This window comes from Helobdella robusta (assembly GCF_000326865.2).
Source record: "Helobdella robusta unplaced genomic scaffold HELROscaffold_5, whole genome shotgun sequence".
Lineage (NCBI taxonomy): Eukaryota > Metazoa > Annelida > Clitellata > Rhynchobdellida > Glossiphoniidae > Helobdella > Helobdella robusta.
The window spans coordinates 2,668,983-2,687,888 of NW_008705254.1; the positions used below are offsets into that span (position 1 = coordinate 2,668,983).

The 18,906-nt window shown below is 30.9% G+C and overlaps 3 protein-coding genes across 3 annotated transcripts; 1 reads left to right on the top strand and 2 right to left on the bottom strand.

Moving 5' to 3' along the window:
- Window positions 1–3,568: 3,568 nt before the first annotated feature.
- Window positions 3,569–4,940, bottom strand: HELRODRAFT_137376 (hypothetical protein; the record flags this gene model as incomplete). The annotated part of the gene is made up of 3 exons (XM_009027241.1): window positions 3,569–3,652; window positions 3,858–3,978; window positions 4,822–4,940. Coding segments are annotated over 3 exons (324 nt in total), but the record flags the coding sequence as incomplete, so codon positions are not given.
- Window positions 4,941–9,196: 4,256 nt separating this feature from the next.
- On the top strand, window positions 9,197–12,174 carry HELRODRAFT_67798 (hypothetical protein; the record flags this gene model as incomplete). Its single annotated transcript, XM_009026890.1, has 8 exons — window positions 9,197–9,430; window positions 9,534–9,662; window positions 9,766–9,924; window positions 10,143–10,273; window positions 10,559–10,787; window positions 11,472–11,732; window positions 11,837–11,959; window positions 12,070–12,174. Coding segments are annotated over 8 exons (1,371 nt in total), but the record flags the coding sequence as incomplete, so codon positions are not given.
- Window positions 12,175–12,715: 541 nt separating this feature from the next.
- HELRODRAFT_185082 (hypothetical protein) lies at window positions 12,716–17,469 on the bottom strand. The gene is made up of 12 exons (XM_009027242.1): window positions 17,332–17,469; window positions 16,950–16,999; window positions 16,617–16,695; window positions 16,168–16,247; window positions 15,508–15,624; window positions 15,066–15,138; window positions 14,660–14,757; window positions 14,417–14,513; window positions 13,867–13,992; window positions 13,593–13,673; window positions 13,308–13,424; window positions 12,716–13,060 (listed from the first exon to the last, which is right to left on the bottom strand). The coding sequence occupies exons 2-12, from the start codon at window positions 16,988–16,990 to the stop codon at window positions 12,968–12,970; spliced, it is 1,002 nt and encodes a 333-aa protein (XP_009025490.1). The 5' UTR covers window positions 16,991–16,999; window positions 17,332–17,469; the 3' UTR covers window positions 12,716–12,967.
- Window positions 17,470–18,906: the final 1,437 nt, after the last annotated feature.

Genomic DNA, 18,906 nt, shown 5'->3' on the forward strand with positions numbered 1-18,906 from the left:
TGTACTATACTGTGTTTATAATTAAGTGTTGTCTATGTCCATTTCTTTCTTCACAATATTTATTCAGTCTAAGATGGAAACGTTAAACGGACGCTGTGTAGTTAAGTGTCCTTTGGAGTTTTTAGATTGTTTTTAATATTGTAACAGGATACAATATACTAATATTAATGATAAATGATTTGTATGAGTTGGAATTTAATTTTTAATTAAATTTTGAAAAGAAAGTGATGTCTTAAATTTTAATTCATCTATTGAGTAGCATTCTCATTTACAATCTTTTAAATCAACAAATTTCCGATCTACATTGTTAAACGTTTGATTTCAAGGCTGTAAGAATTTTTATTAATAGTTAGTTTCATGAGATGTTTCTTTCTTCGTGCAACTCGATCATTCAATGAGAAATCAAAAGTAATTTTTGTAAAAACAGTCGAGCTGTGAGGCTTGTTGTGGTTGTTAATAATGATTATGAAATATTCCTTACAGACAATCATATTTTAATTTTTTGATTTAATTTTTTAGTTACATTGTCAGATAATTGTTTTTCCATGTCCAAAAATTTCTGACACCAAAGCAGTTTTAACGAAATCATTTTATAAATTTGAACTGTCGTGTGTTCATATTTTTCGTTTTAAAATCATCTGAGCTAGTTTTATGTTTAATGTTACATTGGATGATAAATTATCTTAAATGGCATTTGTGTTGTTAATTCAGTTGAAAAGCTTGGTGGTTGTGGAAGCTTGTTTGCATGTGTCCAGCAGCTACGTTATTTATTAGTTACATCGCGATTAACATTATGTCAACGATATGAAGTGCTGGATGAGCTTGCTGAGGTGACAACGCAATTTTCTTTTTAATGGTATGCTTTGGACGTTTGTAAAACCGACATTTGTAGAAATTTTATTAATAAATCAAAATAATCGTTTTATTCATCATGGAAAATCGCTATTATTAAAAATATATATGTATATTATCACAGAAGTGTTAGTTCATTGTTATGCCTGCTATGTCATGTTTTACTAAAATACTAAGTTCCTATCATAATTGAGCAGAATGTTTTTGCAGATTATTCACATATCTGTTGGCGATAGGCTGGAATGTCACAAGAATTTAACCTCAAATGTATATAAACAAATAGATGTACAAACACACACATACATATACATATATATATATATATATATATATATATATATATATGCGTGCTGCATGTTGTGTGTTTCTGTGTATCACACCTTTAAGTGAAAGATCATACGTTAGTACGTGGTTGATGTTAATGCTAGTGTTAAATTATGGTCTTATCCACTCTACAGCATTTCACCACGACAAATATATGTTGTGTATCTACATAGGTGTGTGTAGTGGAGGCAATAGCCGAGTTTTGAATCATGAAAATGACATAAATACAAATAAACATGTCTACGTAAAGTAAAATGTATATGCAATGTTATAAAAATACACGAGATTTCTCTCAACAAACGTAACCTAAATATAAGTCATGATTAAGTTCTAACAGGTGAAAGTTCATTTTATGTAATCAAAATCGATGCGGACGTCACCAGCAAAGACATTCAAGTCAATAGTAGCGTTTAATCTGGAGCTCTCTTTATGCTTTGAGGTTACATGGCTATTGTCAAAAATTCTAGGTGTGTCGAATTTTCAAGCAAAATAATCGCTGGTTATATCGATGTTCATATGGAAGATCTAATTGTGAGTGTATAAACACGTGTGTGTTTATGTGTGTGTGTTTGTTAGTGCTTGTGTGTGTTGGAAATATAAAGCAGATGGGTATCAAAGACGTGTCTGCCTGTATATCATTGGGTATAATGAATGTTATTTTGCAGTAAATACTTACTAAGTAAAAATATCTTTGAAAAACATTGAAAAATTTTTGATTGTGAAACAATGTTCGCAAAATATCCGCGCGTCTTTCAAAGAGCGGTAAATTAATGAAAACATTTCTAGCGGAAATTGCCGGGGAATGATGTGCGTCAAGTTTTGCTTCATTGGGCCAATGATAATAATAATAACAATAATTATTATTATTATTATACTAATTAACAATAATTATTCATTGCCACTAATTTATAATTATAATTCATTCTCATATGTGAGCAACTTGTTCAAGGAATCTTTTACTGATGTCGTTACTGATGTCAGTGATGTTATTGTTGATGTTATTTTTGTGGTCATTGCCACTTAAATTATTATAGAGGTTTTGGTTGGTGTTGGCAAATGTATGATTGCTGTCAGTGTAGCTTGGTTTGTGATGAATTTCATTGCGTCTTGCGGCTCTATTCATGGGACTTCTTGTTCTTTCGTATACAGTCATTGTGCTGAACTTCACCGGCGAGTTGCGTTTGTTTACATTGTTGGTGGCGTTGATGGGATTTAAAGTGCTGTAGTAATTGCTGTTGTTGATGTTGTTGATATTGTTGTTGATGTTGTTGTGACTGTTTATTTTGTTGGTGATATTGTTGTTGATGCTGAATTTGTTGGTTTTGTTATTGATATTGTTGTTGTTGATATTGTTGTTGATGTTGTTGTTGTTGTATTTGTTGATGTTGTTGTTCATTTTCATCATCGGGTAACGAGAAGGAGTGAATTTCAAACTGTTTGTTGAAGGTGCTTCTATCGTACTATCAAAAACATGTGACTGGGCGGTCGTGTAATTTCTACTGCTGCTCTGGTAAACTCTCGGGATATTGTCGTGAATATTATTGTAGTTGTTGTTATAATGGTTGTTGTTGTTCACATCAGTAGAGCCTTTGTTTTTATAATTGTTGGCAACTTTCTTTGTTTTTGACTTGTTGCTGTTCACGTTGTCAACATTGCTGACACCGTTGTTGCTCTCGTTAATATTCTTGATATTGTTAAAATGTTTTGTTGGTGGTGTGGAAAAAGCGTTTCCTGTAAAGTTGATGTTGTCGACGATGTTGTTGTTTATGTCTCTATTTGGTGGTTTATTTTGGGTTGCGTTTGTGTTTTGACCAGGCCCACCACTGATGATGTTATTGTTTTCATCGAGGTGTGTGTAACAATCTCTTCTTTCGCCGTCTACAAACTCATTGTAGACAGTTCTGTTTACGGCGTTCTTTCTCTCGTTAATGTTGTTTATGCTGAGGTTCTTCATGCTCGTGTTGTCTATGTTGAGATGTTTCATGTTTATGTTTTTTATGTTAAGGTCTGTGTGATTAGGAGTGATTGGAAGTGGAGATTGGACTGTGTTGACTTTCGGAGAGTTGCGCTTTTGTTGGTCCTCAAAATAATATTGATGGTTATTATGCATTGCAGGGTTAATACTCTTGTTAATTTTGTATAGTCGATCATCGTCAATGTTAACGTTGTTATTGTGCTGTAACTTAGTGAATATAGAAGGATTGTCGTTGTTTACGAGATGATAATTTCTAGTTCTGTTATTATCTTTGTCGTTATTAATTTTATCGAAAACATCTCGATTGTCGGGCTGAGACAAATTGTGGTGATTGTAGCGCCTATAATTGTGACCAGTCTCGGCAGAATCGTCCCTTAAATCCAACTCAGCTTCGTGATTGTTAAGTTGACCTTGCAAAAGCCTGCAGTTGTAACAGAACAGCATCTTCCCGAGAGGGTAGCACATCTTGTCAGGTTCGTCAGTCAGTTGCATCTGGCACCTCTGCTCGTAGCCAGGAGTTTTAGAAAAAATTATTCACTCGTATAGTATAAATCAATTAAATTATCAATAATTAATAAATAAATTAAAGCAATTTTTAATTGTAAATAGATATAAATGTAAATCTATTATATTAATTAATGGAGGCATTTTTTAATTGTACATAAATAAATGGTATATATGGTATCTGAATATTTGAAGTACCAACCTGACACTTGTAGCAATCGATGTGGTAGTCGGCATCCGCTGAGACGACCCTGACGACTTCATTGGTCCCCTGGATGGGGTCGATCGTGCCGTTGCAGACTGCACACCGCGGTGAAAATATTCTTTAGGGAGGGTTGTCGGAGGTGTGGGTTGTTTTTGTCATAGGAGGCGATTGATGGGTGAATAAAAACGTTTCAAACTTCATGCACGTCGATAATGATGACGATAATAATTATTGATAAAAAAGACATCAATAACAATAATAATAATAATAATAATAATAACAACAACAATAATAATAATAATAATAATAATGATGATAATAAAGATGATGGAAATTTGCATTTAACTTGAAAAGACAAAACAAAAAATCTATGCTGAAATTTCATTAATGAATCAGTTTTAATTTTTGATTGAGTATTTTTTTTATCAATTAAACGTTTTTTTGATGGTGATTCATCCTGAATAACGTGAAAACTCGGGTTCATTAAGGTCAACTAACATTATGAACAGCTGTTTGAATAAAGGGGGGTTGAAGAGATGAAACATGTTTCAATCTAATCAACAAATAGAAGGTTTAGTAACTAGTTAACAGTTACATTAGCCTAAATTAATTTAAGTATGAATTAACTCTATCTAGGAATTATTTCCAAATTATAAAAGGAACGTATAACAAATTTAAAAGTTTTCTTTACAAACAATTGACCAACAAAGCAATGAAATTCAAATTTTAAATCCTTGCACTAAACAACAGAATTTAATTAAATGTATTTAACAGCAATTTTTAAAAGTTTTTTTTACGAATTTACTATTTATATTTAACTTTGTCATTAATTATCATATTAAAAATCCTCACACGTTTCCACATTGGATCGTTTATGATTGGTAAATCACTTTTCTACTGTTATTAAGAAAATTATAATGATGATCATGATGCAAACATTGCTAATTAAAATAGTCGTTACTTGAAATAATCTTTGTGGCAATAAATTTTGTAGGAGTCTTCTTCGTTGACAGCAAAATCAAGACCATCCAAGCACAGACCACATTCGCAACATTTGAAGCAGCGTGGATGGTACGTTTGCTTCACCGCTTGCAATATCTGCCGGCAAAATTGAATTAATATATTTTTGATTATGTGATTGTTTCGATGTTTTATCATGAAAATGAAATAAAATTCAAGAAGGAATAGCGACATTGATGCTATCAATATTTTTGTATCTTCCAGGCAGAGACACTTGCTCAGTTAACCGAGTTTCTGGGCCCGAAAAATCTTAACTAAGGCAAGAAACAGTTTAGCGGGTTGCAACACTTTTAACAAATTGACTTTGAAAGGAAATATAATAATTTGATATATTTGGCTAAATGTTTTTGAAATGCTGTTTTAAAAGCTTAAAGAATGATTCAGTTGAAAAAAAACAGTTTCTTCAAAAATATGATAGCTGTTACCTGATCTTCAACGGGCTTTTTACATCCAAAACAAATAACCGAATTTGTTGTTTGTGGTTTGTGTTGCTGGTAGCCTGTTGATTGTTTGTTGCTTAGAATTTGCTTTTGATTGATGTTGTTGTGGAAGAGACTATTTTTAATGTTTTCTTGCTGATGTTTCTGACGAGGATTGGTGTGGTGATGGTCTTTGAAAAACTGACGTTGCTCATTCCTGACTTTTATATATTGTTCACCGTCGTTTAATTTGGGATGCATGTTTCTGGGAAGTGACCTACTCGTGACCGACAGATTTGTTGTCGGTCTGTCCGTGAACCTTTCATGCATTTGTTTCATTGGAGACAATTTTTTGGAGGTTGGTGTGCAATTAAACGAAGTTACAGCATCAACGTATTTCTCACAGGCTCTTGTTGGAGAGCAATTCACGATAATAGGGTTGACGTTTTCGATTGCATTGTCAACTTTTGTGTTATTATTTTTGTGGGCGTTTGTCTGCTGGTAACCAAAACTCGAATAACTATTATTGTTATTGATATTGCTGTTATAAAATCCATTCATATTATTGCGGCGGTTATCTTCACTGTTGTTTGTTCTTCCAGTGGAGTTAACTGAACGATCGTTGAAAGCATTGAAACTGCTGATGTGACCAAACCTTTTTTGCTTACTGTCGTCATGGCAAACATGCGAGGTTCCAATTATGTTGTTATTCTCTTTAAGATTAATTTTGTGGGTGATCTTAATGTCACTATCGTTGCTGTTTTTTATAAAGTTGTTGTTGTTGTTGTTGGTATTTTTCATGTTGTTGTTGATGTTTCGGCTGTTGTTGTTCCCTTCGTTGATTCGCTGATCAAAGTTCAACCTTCGCTTGGCATCCATACCTCAGGTTGTCTCCATTCAAGAGATTCCACAACACGATGCTGTTATTATTATTGCTCTTGTTAAATTTGTACAGTTGCTTGTTATTGAATCTTCTCACATCTTCGTTACGGTGAAAGAGTTTTATTATTATTTATGTTTGCTAGCTACTTGTAACACCTGTAATCCAGGTGAACGGTCTAATAGTTATTATTTGTAGTATGTAGAAACAATTATATATATATATATATATATATATATATACATATATATAAATTTGTTGAATCTGAAGTATTATATATACAGCCACGTAGTAGTGCGTACGTATGTGTATGCGTGTGTGTATGCGTGTGTGTGTGGGAGTGTGTGTGTGTGAGTGTGTGTGTGTGTGTATGTGTGTTCAATATTGTTTATACAATGTTATTGGATGTTTAATAACAGGATTCTTCAGTTATTTAGTTTTAATATTTTGAAAAATTGAACTATACCAATCGAATTCTACTGAAAAAGTCATGAAACTATTTAATAGATTAATTTTAAAACAACAAATTTTTTTCAATATCAAGCCAACAAAATCAAACAAATATCTCCAAATTGTTAGCTGTCAATTTCGATGTCATTTTTTATAAAACTTATTAAATTTTGTCTATTGAAATAGGATCGAACATAAAAGCTTTATCGTTGAAGAGATTGCACGCGACACAACGTTTGAAAAAAATGATACACTTAAAAATGACAAATACGCACACACACGCGTGCACACAGACACGCAAACACACACAGTCGATGCAGAGAAAAAATTAATTTAACAAATTCATGGTAACGCCACTTGAGGAAGACAGACAAACATTCCACATTAAAAGTTTTTATTAAGAATTAAGAGGTTTACGACGCACTTCAAAGCCAAGCATTTGATAGGACATCAAAGAACAAGCGAACTAACGGTGAGTTGTTATAGGATAATATTGTTATTATAAGTTCTTCACAGAACAAACATCCTTCAGTTTCTTGGTTGGCTGGAAGACTTCGTGATTATAAACTGGAATGAGAAGTACAAAAAATTAATTACAGAAACGATCGACCAACCAACTAGCCATAATAAAACCGCATGTCTGTGAAATTTACGAAATTAAATATAATATTTTTATGAATGAACTGAAATAACGAGAATTAGCTGAAAAAGTTATGTAGTTAGTGGGATTTTTAAATCATATCCCAGCGCATAATTCTGAATTCGCCACTGCAGACTAACGCACCACAGACTGTAAATTGGGCATGTTCAAGTTCATGTGATAACTTCATCATCTAACATATACAAATACAATTGTTGCGGAAAGTGCAGAGGATGGAAATCCATAAGGTGACCGATTTGATGTCAACAATTTTTTAGGATATATTATATATATATATATATATATATATATGTATATATATATTGGATTATTGGATATATATATATATATATATATATATATATATATATATTGGATTAAGACTGTAATCAATATTATATATATATAGAGAGAGAGAGATAGAGATTTATAAAGTGTAGTATATGTGCCGCGTATTTATAGTAATATAATCGAATAAAATAGTGATAAGTGTGTGAATGAGTTTATTGAACCAGCAAATATGCTTTTATATACATACATATATATATATATATATATATATATATGTTGGAAGGAAACCATATTTTATACAGTATTGTATGAATTCTACCGAATTGTTGGCAGTAATCAATTTAAAGTTTGTTTTTTCAATTTTCATTATTAGAATTTTCTGGAAATCGTTCAATTTATTGAAAATAGAAACAATTTTATGATGCACACACAAACACTATAAATATATATATACATACCACCCAAAATCATCACACATATTGCTATTTAATACATTATATAGACGCTTTCACTTAAATTTGAGCCCCATATTTAAGGCTGGATTGCTGTATGCATTGGGAGGAAACTTTAAATATCGCCAACACACACATGAACGCAAAAATATATAAGTATACAAATTTAACACTGACTGTGTATAAACTACACATCTTGGTATTAAATTTAAATAAGGCTTGAAAGTAAACGCTTCAACAAAAGTTTTGAAGAATTTTATCATCATTCTTCTGATTTTCAAGAAGCATAAATAAGTGAAAATAACAAAGTTTTTTGGTTACACTTTCCAAAGTTATTATCGCTTGTTTCACTTTCGTCAAATAAGTCAGGTTTTTTCCATTTGAAAGCTATAAAAAACACTTTTCAAGGCTGTTTGTGTCGAGTTAGTTTGATTTTGATTAGTCCTTGGCTGGATTCGCTCTTGCTGTTGTTGCGTGTGCTTGCACATGAATGCTATCATCTTCCAGTTAATTTTAATTTGATTGATGGCTTATTTTTGCACTAACTTTCTAAAATCTTAATTATTTTCGTAAAAATAAAATAATTTACTTTGTGATCTGACTATTTTTAAATAAGGTCGATTTACATTTTTACAAGATTTAATTAATTAAAATAAAATACTAATTTCTAATCTCTAATTTAAATTTAATTTAAAATTTAAATATTAAAATAGTAATTATTAAAAAAAATAATGAAAGTGAAAGTCAATTCTCAATTGTTAATTTGTTAAGTTAGTTTGGTGTTCGTCTAATATCTAATTTTAATTAAATTATTTATAATTATAATATATTAATTATTAAATCCGCCCAAAAAAGTAAAATGACTCACGTAGCAGGTGGCTTTGAGAACATAATCTTTGCTGCTGATTCGTACAAGGTAAGTAAAAAATATGTTTTTATGAAATAATTATGCAATGCAATGTAATATAATTTTATAATATAATATAATTTTAAATTAGTATAAAAAACGCATGCTTATCACCTAATTGTTCATATTAACTTCTTACCACATTGACAATTATTTACTAATATTATATTACAATTATATTAAAAATTTCATTTTAGTATTGATCCTAATTAATTAAACTAATATCTATTTCAAATGGCTACTCTAATGAAACTAATTTGGTTCAAATCATATTACAAAGGTAACTCATCACAAGCAGTACCCTGCTGACACAACTTATGCATATTCATACTTTGAAAGTAGAGGTGGGAAGTTTGACAAAACTTTATTTTTTGGATTGCAATATATTTTGAAAAGATGGATGGTTGGCGAAGTTGTGACAGAAAAGAAAATTATAGAGGCTAAGGAAGTTTTCGAAAAACATTTTGGCCAGGATGTATTCTATGAAGAAGGGTGGAGATACATTTTAAAGGTTTATTCACTGTCATTAGATTTTTATTTTTCAAGGTGTATTTTGTTTCAATGATTTGGTGTGGCTGCTTACCAATACAACAACACATAATTAATTAAATCAGGAACACAAAGGTAAACTACCCTTACTTATCAAAGCTGTGCCCGAAGGAACAATCTTGCCATACAGAAATGTTTTATTCACAATAGAAAACACAGACCCTAAATGCTTTTGGCTGACTAATTATTTCGAAGTTGGTTGCATTTTGTTGCATCTTCAACTTAAAATTAAATTTAGAAGTAATGTTCACAGTAAGATATCATGTGACACCAAAAGTTTTATTATATTATTGACAGACACTTCTGGTCCAAACCTGGTATCCGATGACTGTTGCCACAAACTCATATTACCAAAAATGCATCCTCAAGAAATACATGAGCAAAACAGCTGATTCAATGGATTCATTGAAGTTTCAGTTGCATGATTTTGGCTACAGAGGCTGTTCATCTGTTGAGGTCATTATCAATTTTAGACATATCTTCTGTAGTTATTTTCAATGCAAACTTATTCAATCTTAATCTACCAATGTTTAAAATATAACCACAATTTTAACTTTTGTTAATAAACATCATGTAATGATTTTATGCACTGTAGTGGAAAAAATACAAGAAAGTTATGTGATAATGTTATTTTGAGCAGAGCATTAATCGATGAAAATGCAATGAAATATTAGTCTGCAGCAATTGGAGGGATGTCACACCTGGTGAACTTTGAGGGGACTGACACGATTGCTGGTTTGCTGGCTGCCAGAACTTACTATAGCTGCAAAATGGCAGGTCACTCCATTCCTGCTGCTGAACACAGGTTTGTCCTTGTATTTTTAAAAACCTTATCCATTTAATTGCATCATGTTCTGAACATGTTTCAGCAACAAATTGTTTCAATAGCTCGCAGGTTTTAAAGATTTTTGTACATTGCTCAAATTGATAAGGCCATGTTTAGTAATACACAGTTATCGATTAATTTATTATAACAACAAATATAATCAAAAATTTTTCTATTTTCATTTCAAAACTCTACAGAAAACAATTTGTTTACGATTCGTAATATAATACTGATAAATAATTTGAAGCATTTCATAAAACGTAGCACCATAACAACATGGGGAGAATCCAACGAGTTGGAAGCTTTCAAGAACATGCTCACACAATTTCCTGACGGGTGTGTGGCTGTTGTAAGTGACAGTTACGACATCTTCAAGGCCTGCGAACAAATTTGGGGTGAGAAATTGAAGGATTGCGTCGTGAATCGAGGGAAGAATGGAGGCAGATTGATAATCAGACCCGATTCTGGAGATCCAGTGGAAACTGTTTGTCATGTAATAAGTATTCTTAGCTGTAATTTTAATTTTTGGTCAACACTATTATTTAATTTTCATCATCAAGCTGATACCTGGTCACGTAATTTTTTCTTTAGTTTGCTATCAGTTCCTTCTGTCCTTTGTTCAAAATTATTTCACTCTCAATTCAAATTATCTTGAACATGATAACGAGCACCAACCATTCAAATGTTGGGGTGTCCAGCAGAATTTCTCTTTATTTCGCAGTTCATGTGCTATCTCAATTCACACCAGTCTTTTTTAGTAACGTATTTAAGAATTTTTTTAATGAAACTGTATCTTATTAAGTCCCTATTACTTTTTTGCACTGACATGAAACATTTAAAACTATTTTTGCGCACTGTTTTGTAAATATTTGTCTCTTTTTTGCATTTTGTCTCTGAGATACCATGCTTCTAACTATTCGAAACTTCTTTTTTTAAATAATCCTTATGTAAACTTTTTTATTAACATTTTCTCTCATCCTTCCAAAGTTTTACGCTGACGCCCACCTCCCACATTTCTTGTTCATCACTCGTGCGTAAGCTGCCTTCCATTTGTTGCCTACAACTTATTTATAATAGTAACATCCAAAAACCCTTGGAATAAATATCATTACCGCATCAATATAAATATCTCTATCATTAATCTTTTATCCTCATATCGTAAATTTACACCATACAGGTCCTAAAAATTTTAGGAGAAAAATTTGGAACCGCACTGAACAAAAAAGGTTACAAAGTCCTTCCCAACTACCTACGAGTCATTCAAGGGGATGGAATTAGCTACGAGTCACTGAACGACATTTTAAAAGCAATCACAGATAAAGGCTGGAGTGCTGAAAATTTGGTCTTCGGTAGTGGAGGAGCATTGCTTCAAAGATTAGATCGAGACACTCAGAAATGTGCATTTAAATGCAGTGCCGTTAAGATCAACGATAAACTGGTTATTTAATTTTAATAATACATCTACATTAATTATTGTCTCCTTTTATTGGTACTTCTATACATTTATATCGTAGTTGATAGATGACACTTTTACTGTTTCAGGTGAATGTTTTTAAAGATCCAATCGGTGATTCAGGCAAAAAGTCAAAAAAAGGTAAATTAAAACTGCTGTGCAACAACGGGGTCTACACAACAGTAGAACAATGCTCTTTGGATGACAATGATGTGAACGTAAGTAAACTTAATTCGATGCGTCTCAGAAGATTAAAACATTACAAAAATAAATTTTTGGTCCAATATAATTTATTCTATTCAAACATCCCTTCGTTCAAAAGGACATCTTAGAAGTGGTTTTCGTGGATGGTGAATTGAAAAGAGATTGCACATTGGACGAAGTTCGGAAAATAGTGCAACAATATGAATTCTGCGAAATTCATTGAAATGTTGCCATCCATTAGCCATTATTTCCAGGGACAATCTTTTACAGAATATTTTTATGACATCATTGCACTTTTTTTGTTCTACAATATCAGCTGCCGTGTTTGTTCGTTATATTTCGTTCGTTATAATATATTTGTTGCCAATGGCGGATCTATCGGGGACCCCGTTGTGAGCGGTATTTCTCTGGAACTCTCTACCTCCTTTTCTCTGGAACTCTCTACCTCTTTTTTGACTACTTCTCCATCACTTACGAAGTTCAGAGCGGATCTCAAGACCAATCTGTTTGCAAAATTCATTGAGGAGCGCTGTTGAACATCGCGGAAATGGCGCTTTATAAACTGATTGATATTTTTAATAAGTCAGAAAGACTCAGTTTTTTCACAGAAAAAGCACCATTTTGTGTAAAGGTCGCCTACCTATTTTTTTTAATCTTATCTAATTTTGGCCACACTACCACAAATCTTGGCCCCCGTCAAAGTTTAAACATGTAGACATTTTTCACAACGGCTTCCCGTCAAAGTTGTCTTGATCCGCCACTGTTTGTAGTTAACATGACATTTTATTTATAACAATTTAAGCCCGGTTCGAACAAGAAATATCTTGTTACTTTTTTTTTCTTTTAGTATTTATTAACATTAAATTAATAACTTCATTTGGTAATATTAATTAAAAAATGAACGTGTCAACATGAATAATCTGTCTTTAATTTAGAAATTAATGAATGTTTAAGTCTTTTTAATAAAACGAATTTAATGTGCTGGTAGAAAATTTGGAGACGTTATAAGAGTATTGTCATCGGATCGAGCTGCTCTCCATGAGAACTGATGCAAGATCCAAAAGTTGAAGATATTCATCTGCACCTTCCATCAGGCACTTGTCAACGATCTGGGTGAAGTTTATCAAACGGGCTTTAATAAAATTAAAGAATTACATTAAATAAAAACCATTTCGACGAGTATCAAAAACTTTTGAAAATGCGAAGCATCAGGAAATCCTAGTGCTGTCAAACTTGAAACATTTGCAATACTGAAGGGCCTAACTAATTTACCATTTTAAAACTTACGAAGTTTTAATTTCGTTAAGCAGAACTTTGTCATTTGCAGAAAATATAACGTGAGATTAGATTACTTACGCCCATTTTTTCGCAGATAATTGATTTTTGTTGGTCGCTCAGTGAATCGTTCGAGACGACGTTGTCATGCAGTTGAAATAACAACTGCAAAACTGATTTCCCGTCAAGAATGAAATCCTGTGAAAAACAACACGATGGAAAATTGAAATACATGTGCTCCTGGAAGATTTAAAAATTAATAATGATAATTTTATAGGTCTTATAATTTAAGTAAGGTTGATTTGATTCGTGATTAATAAAAATCGTGCTAATGTTGAAAATGATAATATGCAGACTACAACGAACCTTAACATGTTGCTGTATGACGTCATGAGAACCGGAAGCACATGCTGCCATGAACTCGCTAATCACTTCATCTTTCAAAACCTTTATTCACCATCATTACAAATCATCATTATCATAACCGAAACCGTCATATTTTAAAATATGCAGTAAACAACAAACGCATTTGAACAGTTTGGACATAAACCTACTTTTTATTCGTTAAATAAGTTCACTATTCATTCTTTCTCACTCAAGCACACATTAAAAACAAGAGCCACCACCCCGGTCAACAGACCCCAGCAATGTCGATGACTTCCTGGTTGCTGATGGATGGACAACTTGACATCCTGGCAGCCGTCTGGAGTGTCGTGATGGCCTTCCTCATATCTCCATCCGATACATCTATCAACGTCTTCAAAGCCTGTCCGTACAAATGCACCCCATACAATTTTGAACGTACAGCAAAATTTTTTCGTTAATTAGCATCTTTAAGATATTAGCATCATTAGTATCTTTAAGATTTTTATTATCGTGTTTTTTTAAATTAGGCACGTAAAACATCTAAAGAAAAATATGTGATTCATCCAACATAATCATTTCTATGGAGATTTCAAGCCTGCTTATATTGGCTAATTTAATCAAACAATGCTTAGAATTTTATTAGAAGTATATTTATAGGTGAACCACTATCAAGCATCAAGTAACCCACAAAAAGAGTATGAAATAAAAATTCTCTTATAAAAAATACAAAAACGCTTGTGCAACTGAGAATGTTTTAAATACCATACCAAAATCTAGTGAGCACAAAACTGAAAAAATTATTTTGACATGTATGTATGTACAACCTCCTCGTCAATGTTGACATTTTCTTTTTGGCAGATTTCCTTCAACTTATCTGTGAGGACCTCGGTGGGCAGAGGTTTGAATCGAAACTTGGCACACCTTTATAGCAAAATGATAACTAAAAATGTCAGTCTATTTAGAATGCAACATTGTATCTGTAGATTTCATTAAATTTTATTCATTCATAATTTAGTCCACCGTCAGAATAGCACCAAACGAGAAGGAAGAACTTTCTTGCACTCAACCTGGACGTGAGAGGCTCGATGATTTTGGTGACGTAGTTGCAAATAAGGCAAAACCTGGTAGACTTGCACTCCTTCTCCATAATTCTTCTGAGGGCAGCCTTATAAGTATCACCATTGCATTGTGACAAAATGTTGCATATCACAGCGTTTAATTATATTCGTTTATAAAAATATCAATGCACAATATAATGACAAAGTCATACAAGAAAAATTCTTAAATCGTGAAAAAACCATTATCAGCCAATATTTGAAAACTCTAAATAATAAGTATTTCACATAAGCAAAAAATTTCCATCCATCATAAATCGAATTTTTTTTTTATTACAAGCAGGAATGATGATGATGGTTGTGGTGGATAGTATGTAATGAAAAAAGGAGAATGTATGAAAAAGGAGAAGAAGAAGACCTGTGCAGCTCCTGTCATTGAATCAGCCTCGTCGAGGATGACGATTTTTAACGGCGGACACTTCTCACCATTCCTGGTTTCAAACCAAATAAAACAATTTTGAGTAAATAAAAATTACAAACAATTTTATATAATTTAAAGAAATCAGTGTATTAAGTTAAACAACGAACATGTTAAGAGAATTAAACCATTTGCAAGGGAGCTATCATACACCATTGTAACAATCGCATGGAATAGAGTGTGTTAAAATGAAAATTAATTACACAAATGACTGAATATTTGGCAATAACAAGCCTCACTAAAATGCTAAATAGTGTTTAATTTGAAATGAATAGAAAAATTTTCAAGAACATTTGGATTGAATTTGGTGGACAAAAGCATAGAATTAGAATAACAATGTAGTCAATCTTTATTGAATTTCATGCAGACAATGGCTACTAACACATTAACAGACGATGATACAGATATCTGAGAGAAGTTTTTGATTTTCTCTCTAACTACATTGATGCCTCTCTCATCTGATGCATTCAGCTCGAGAACACGCTCACGGAACATATCTCTACAAAATATTAATTTAACTACAATTTTATTTGTTTATTAATAAATTTTAACAAACATTATACAATGCTTGTCTGTCTATGTATAAGAAGAAAAGGCAAGATTAGAAACAAGGAAGAGATAAAAAACTGAAATTAGATTCTACACTGGATTCATAAAACTATGGAAGTTATTAACATGACCAATAATTAATTATCGTATGCAATGGTGAAAAAGAAGAGAAGTTCCATCAAGCGTTGACCATGAACAGGTTTAAAGGTGACTGAACTGATGAGGGCCATTGTAAGAAATTATCTAGGAGAGAAAAATATTTTTGTTGAGGACAAAATAATAATTATGTATTAGAAGAAAAAAGAACAATTTAGCTGGACCAAATATAAATCAAACCAAAATGAAGAAACATTTTAAGGAAGTAGTGTAAGTTAGCACGAACAAAAACTGAGATAAAAATTTATCATATAGTTCTGAAATTATGAACTCAAATATTGATGACTTTTTTATGTAAAGATTGATAATTTTTCAGCAGCAAATGTTTTGAACTAACCCAAACAATTCCCTAGCCAATGCAAGGATTGTTGATGTTTTACCAGTGCCCGGCGGTCCATAGAACAACAAATTTGGAAGCTGAAAAGTTAATTCAAACAAAAATATTTTATTTTACCATTATAAAAACAATCTTTCATTATAAAATAATCATAATTAGTAGAACTAAAAAATATTAAAATGCAAATTGAAACTGCAACATAGAAACTCAAAAAAGTTATGAAGGATTAATATTCACTCTATATAAAGCTATTCACATTGATGAATATGAAACTACACAAAACACTGATTTCCTAATTGTATTTAAAACAATCAGTTAGATTAGATGCCTATCAAGTAATATTCCAAGAAAAATTTTTCTAATCTATTTCCATTGAAAAAAACATTAAAAATAATTTGGAATTATGTTTTTATATCATATTATGAAGATTTAATGAAAATGAACCAAACCTCCTGACTGATGAAAGATTGCTTCAGACATGCCACAACTTCATCCTGATGGGCCACGTTACTGATGCATTTCGGTCGACTGTTTGATTGTTATAGTGTGATGAACATTACATAATATCTTGAATAATTATTTTAATCTAATTTATTGTAACACAATTTTATAATCTTAACATAAAAATCTCAAACAATGTTTGTATTGTTAAAGAAAATGAAGTAAAAATTCAAGTAAAATTATTAAAAGTAAATCAATAATTTAAAAAAAAGTAAATAGTAAAAATCTAATTAAAAATTATTTTAATTTAAATTAATTAACTAATTAAAAAAATAACTTACTATTTTTCCACCCAAGGTTTATCTGGTTTGTCAGTTTTCATTTTCTTATGCTATTTATGTCAAATTATCAGTACAAATTTATAAAACATTAATAATTTAATTCAATTTATAACAAAATAATAATAATTCATAAAATAAATAAACAAGCAAAAAATAATTCTATTTTTTTAATTTAGAATTTAGATTTTAGAAGAGTTTACTTAGATTTTATTTTAATTTTAGTTACTAATTTTATTTAGTACACTTGATATGGCAAAATCTTAGAGGAGTGCCAGCAACATGAAAGATAGGTATGAATGAGTAGGTGCACATGATTATAAAGCGTGAAAACACTCTTAGAAATATAAATTTTAATTTAAAAAAACCTAATCTAATGCCTAACCCTCACATTTTTTTATATTTTATAACAAATTACAACAGCTTATTTACGTGTGAAATTGTTTTCAATTCAATTGAAGGCACTGTCCTAGGATTATACCCTCTTAATACTTAATTAATTTAGTTATAGTATTAGCAAAGTTTTAGATATGATGTGATATGATAAAAATTAAAATTTAAAATAGCCATAACAAATAAATTAATAACCTCAATTTTAAAGAGATGAAAAGTAAACTTATGTTTAAAACTGTTTTACCACCAAACATATATATATATATATATATATATATATATATATATATATATATATATTATATATATATATATATATTCTATTTTTTAGTTATATGTATCAAACAGTATCTAACAGTATCTTGTTGAACAAAGTAGTATCATCATATAATTAGAATAAGTATCATAAAATAAATAAAGATACTTTTTTTAAAAATTTAAAAAATTCTCAATTTGATTTCATTGCGATATCGATGATGATGATGATTGTGACCTGACTAATTAAAAAACATTAAATAAAATTTATAAAATAAGATGTGTATATCGTTGCGAAATCGTTGGAGGAAATGAGTAATGACGTCATGTTAACAGTAGTTATTTTACTGCATGGTAGTTAAACAGCCGGTATAAAGGTTATATTCAATTCCTATCAAATAAATTTAACCAATTATCATACGCAGGCAAAAACTAAATAAAGAAATAGATACGTAGATATAATACAATTATAATGTTGTATTTACCCATTCAAATTGTACAATTATGTTATGGTGTGGTCTCAAATTATTTTGAATTCTGTTATAATATAACTTTTTAATATATATATATATATATTAGTTACTTTTATCAACAATTTTTAAAAAAATTTCAATTTGATTTCATCGCGATATCGATGATGATGATTTTGACCTGACTGATTAAAAAGTATCAATGAGAATTTTTAAAATAAGATGGAGAATTTGTTATATTGGGATATTCGTATATAAAGGGAGTAAAATTTTAATATAAAAGCGCTTATAAATCTACGCCTATTGGCTCAGCTTGGCTTGGCTCGGCTTGGAATTGGATGTTAAGAAAGGTGTGGTCTCAAACTATTTTGAATTCTTCCCGAAAAATTTGAACTGCGGCGTACATATGTAGCACTGATTACCGTTGCTTTTATAATGAATTTATATTATATATATATATATATATATATATATATATATTTATGTCAAATAGCCCGACATTAGCCACATAACTAGATTAGCAGATGTAATTTAATAGAATTCTTATATAGGTAGATGTCACCTTATCAAACTAAGGACGCTACTAAAATCCAAAATAATTTATAACAAATAGTAAAAGTTTCACCAATAATAGCATATAATTTTCTGAGAAGCCATTTTATTTTTTACCTTATTAATCATTTAAAAAAAATATATTTTAGAATTGAGGCGTTTGGTTTGCTTTCTGGAACATAGAATAATGAGAATTGTTTCTTGGAAATTTCTTAAAAATTTTGTCAGCCGCAGGCAAAAATTCGACTCCGTCTTAACGCTCGTTTGATATGTTTTTTTTTAATTTTTAA